The sequence below is a fragment of the Chinchilla lanigera genome, unplaced genomic scaffold, assembly GCF_000276665.1.
Source record: "Chinchilla lanigera isolate Chin_1 unplaced genomic scaffold, ChiLan1.0 scaffold00207, whole genome shotgun sequence".
Taxonomy (NCBI): domain Eukaryota; kingdom Metazoa; phylum Chordata; class Mammalia; order Rodentia; family Chinchillidae; genus Chinchilla; species Chinchilla lanigera.
In genome coordinates this window covers 261,703-265,877 of record NW_004955608.1, presented here as the reverse complement: position 1 = coordinate 265,877, position 4,175 = coordinate 261,703, and the positions used below count along the sequence as shown (strand labels likewise).

The 4,175-nt window shown below is 48.6% G+C and overlaps 1 protein-coding gene across 1 annotated transcript in view; it reads left to right on the top strand.

Annotated features, from left to right (window-relative positions):
• Positions 1-1,140, top strand: part of LOC102007172 (PRAME family member 23-like) — a 48,206-nt gene extending 47,066 nt beyond the window's left edge. Inside the window, exon 3 of the mRNA XM_013510118.1 lies at positions 567-1,140. Coding sequence (XP_013365572.1) covers positions 567-1,140 — 574 coding nt within the window. The remainder of the gene's footprint in view (positions 1-566) is intronic.
• The last annotated feature ends 3,035 nt before the right edge of the window (positions 1,141-4,175 follow it).

Genomic DNA, 4,175 nt, shown 5'->3' with positions numbered 1-4,175 from the left:
CACATAGCCACTGTGGTGGATTAAGCAGACTGAAAAGGGCCATGATGCTAGAATTCCAGGAGACTTGAGTCACAGACACTGAGGGCATCTGGGTGAACTCTTCCTGAAAAAGGTCATCCAGGCTAAGGTGGTGAGAAATCCCCATGCCCCTCTGAGCTGCCTTGCCATCACCATGAGAAGCCTTTGTGCTAGGGTGGGCTGATGACCAGATGGGAAGTGCAGTATTCCGCAACTGATGTCAAGGAACAGGGAGGGAGGTCAGGAGCAGGGACAAGGACGCAAACTCAGCTGACGGCGTCTATGGCAATGCATGCCACTGTGGCCAGATCTTGCCTGATTTTTCATTCCTGCCTGTCTCCTGCTGCCCTCAGCCTGAAAGCGCTGCGCTCTTCTGCTTGGGACCGAGGAGAGGGGACTGTAAGATTAAAGACTCAGGTGATCAAGCAAGTGATGGTAAAGTCACGCTTAAGCTGGGCTGACACAGATGACCCTTGATCCACCTTGTTCCCCACTACTCACTGCTTTCTGCCACCAATTGCAGATCTAACTGCCTGGTCTCTCTGTAGGTGCCTGAAATGCCCCTTGGAGACCCTCTCGTTATCTCACTGCCAGCTCTCACACTCGGACTGGAACAAGCTGCCCCAGTCTGAGAAGACCGAACAGCTAAAACATTTGCATCTGAGTTGTATCAGGCTCACTGATTTCAGTTCTGAGCCCCTCCGAATTCTGCTGGATAATGTCACAGCCAGCCTGACCACCCTGCATTTGGAAAACTGTGGGATCACAGATGAACAGGTCTGTGCCTTTCTGCCTTCGCTGAGCTGCTGCTCCCAGCTCACTACCTTCTGCTTCGTAAGGAGTTTCTTGTCCATAGGCACCATGAAGAAGCTGCTGTGCCACACGGCCAGGCTGAGGAACTTAAAGCAGGAGCTGTACTCTGTTCCAACAGGGGTTTATATTCCCTTGGGTGGTGTTTACCCGCAGATGGGGAACGAACTATGTGAAGTGCTTAGGAGGATGATGAAGACACTGAATCATCCCCGGACTGTCTGGTTTTGTACTTCTCATGGTGAACTATGTTGCACCAGGCGATTCTATAACATGCACCCTTCTCCATGCCCGGCCTGTATCCCCGTCTAGTGGAATGCATATATCCCATGCCTCCTTGTGGGCCCCAGGAACACAGAGCTCTTCTTTCAGTGTGCGTGAGAAAGAACGGCTTGGCAGCAGGCAGCAACCTTGGAGACTCACGGACCTGAGAGTAGAAGTGACTTCTGTGGGCCTGAGTCCTAGACAGGGTCCAGAAATAGGAGTCTGAGCTGTGAGATGTCAATTTAGGCTTTGGATGAATGTTTGGATGAATATAAAAGAAATGATCAGAAATAAAGAGAGTTGTGGGTGAGTCATCTGGTTTCCTCCGTGATCACTTTACCTGGTTTCCAGCTAAGAGCTCATGAATCCGCAGCAACAGAAAAGAAAGGCCCTGGGTTTTTGGATCAATGAAGTTTGGCCTCAGGAAATCACAGCACTCAAAAAAGATATTTCATGTTGGTCATTCCCTCCCATCCACTGGATTTCTCCAGCCACATGTTCCCTCCATGTTTCCTGCATTCTATCCTCCTATTTAACACACCCACCTCACTGGGACTCATTGTAGAGCATTGCCAATGAGCTGCAACCACAAAGCTTTTAGTTTTCAGACAAAGTCCTCTTGAATGGGGAGGCTGGGCTTGCACTTGCAGTCCTCTACTGTCGCGTTCCAGAATGCCCTGATAACAGCTCTGGACATTTATGCTCCATGTTTTCTTCCTTGTTTCTGTGCCTCTCTCTTGGGTTGATCTAAGATTGTGAAAGTGAAACTCATTTCAGAGACCAACTCTCTAAAGTGGGGCTCCATTGGGAAGGGCAGGGGTTGGGATCAGAAACACGCCTGCTGTGGGAGGCCACTGGTGAGCCCGAGGCAGAAGAAACAAATGCGAACATTCTAGGGAAAGTGAGTCCACGTACGCCACTGTGACACCCAACCATTTGGTGGCAGGTTCCACAAGGACCACAATTAATGCCTGGAACAGTGTAAGAAAAATGGGAAAAACTCCCTCTCTGGGACTCTCAGTGTTAACGTGACACCAAAATCCTTGACACTGGTTATGGGTGGATTGAGCAGACTCAGGCTTTGGTCCTTGGCTGTGCTGACAAAGTGCTTCACTGCCCAAGGGAAAGCTGCTCTCCAGGGGCTACAGGGATGCTGCACCGTACACAAACAAAGCAAAACAAGAAACAGACTAGCAGGGTGGACGAAGGTGTAGTATTTGATCACCAGGGCCAAGAAACTCAGAAGAAATCAGAACAAAAGGCTCCTAGAACTTTTCAGTTTAGTTTACCTCAGTTCCTGAACTGCTTTGTAATCAACCTGATCTTTCCTTAGCCTAATATCATTTTCATTCAGGCTGAAAGCCGTGGCCACTGACTGTGGATCCATCTTTCCTGGGAATTGTCCCTGTGAGAAGAACCTTGACATGAAAGGCAAAGGCCATTGGTCAGATCCACTAGGATGACTGAGTCTTGGGGTTGGACGCAGGTTTCCTCCTCTGTAACTTCGCCAAGGAAACTTGGAAATGTGTGACCCCTTTGTCTGCCCATAGGAGCTGTGCTTTCAGCTCTGCAGCAGCTCCCGACTAAGATTTCATCACTTTAAGCCCTTTCCCTCCACTGATTTCATTGGAAACACCCTTAAGGACTTGTGGCAAAGAGACTAATTATCCCTCCCTGCCTTCTGGGGTAGTATTGGATTGTTTTATTATTATTATTATTATCTATTTTTGAGAGGGAGTCTCACTATGTAGTTCAGGCTTGTCTAGAGCTCACTTTGTCAAGCAGGGTGGTCTGAAACTTGCATGATTCTCCTGCCTCAGCCTCCTGAGTGCAGGGATTACAGGCCTTTGCCCCTATGCCCAGCAAGTTTTGAAGCTGAGACCAGATGATTATAAAGTATCATAAAGTTTTGTTTGTTGGTTGGTTTCTTGAGGCAGGGTCTGCCTGTGTATATCATGCTGGCCTCAGACACACTATGGAGCCCAAGCTGTTCTCAAAATCATGGTCGTGCTGCTGCCCTCAGCCTCCTCAGTTCTGGGATAACACACTGGCATCACCATGCGAAGCCTTGCATCAGGAGTGTGAAGCCATCCTGGGCAGCAGTCTGTGCCACCACAAGTGTGGGTCACCACCCTCTGTCTCTAAAGTTTAAATACACTGGGATGCAGCTCAGCACCTCCTGAGTTCAGTCACTAGTGCTGTTGGTGGAAAGTCAACCTGTCTCTTTGCAGCAACTTCCTTTTAGTTCCTTAGCCTCATGCAGAGGAAAGTCTTCCAGTCCTTAGATCTGATCCTGCAATTACAGGGGATCAGTATGTGCTGCTCAGATGGTCCCAGTGAAACCTACAGAGTCACTTATGCAGTGCCCTGCTCACCTCCCCTTGTCAGAGGGGCCAGATTCCTTTGAGCTTAGCCTTGAGCACCTCTCATACCTTCAGTGGCTCCTCCCTGCCACCGAGATTGGGCCCCTGATCGGCTGTGTTACGTGGCAAAATCCGAAGTCACGGCTTCATGTGGATTTCAGATCTGTTCTCTGTGCGGATGGCATCACTGTCTTTATAGCATTGTCATAAACTTGATTATATTTTCTTGGTTGTGGTCATGGAACTGAATGTTGGGTTTCTGCATTGAGGCACATTCTCAGGATATTTTCATTTTATTTTTCCATTTTAATATTGATTGATGGTGGTTCTGACTCATGAACTCAGAGCCTTTGCTCTTTACTGCATGCTCAGAACTTTTTTATGTTAATTTGGGGTAAACTGGGGTGCTGACACTTGCTTATAATCCCAGCACTCAGGAGAATGAGGCAGAAAGTGCACAGCAAATTCAAGACCAGCCTGGGCTACACAGTGAGTTCAAAGCAACACCAAGCTGAACTATACAGTGAGACTCTGGCTCCAAAAGGGAAAAAAATGTCTGCAGTCTGGTGAAGCTGTTGTGTTGCCCAGGGTGGACTTGAACTTTCGGCTCCCCTGCCTCAGCTTTCCAGAGTCCTGTGATTATAGACATCTGCCACCAAAGCTGCCTGTTCTTTGTTCTCCACTGTAGTACTGGGGATTAATCCCAGTGAAGTAGTCAGG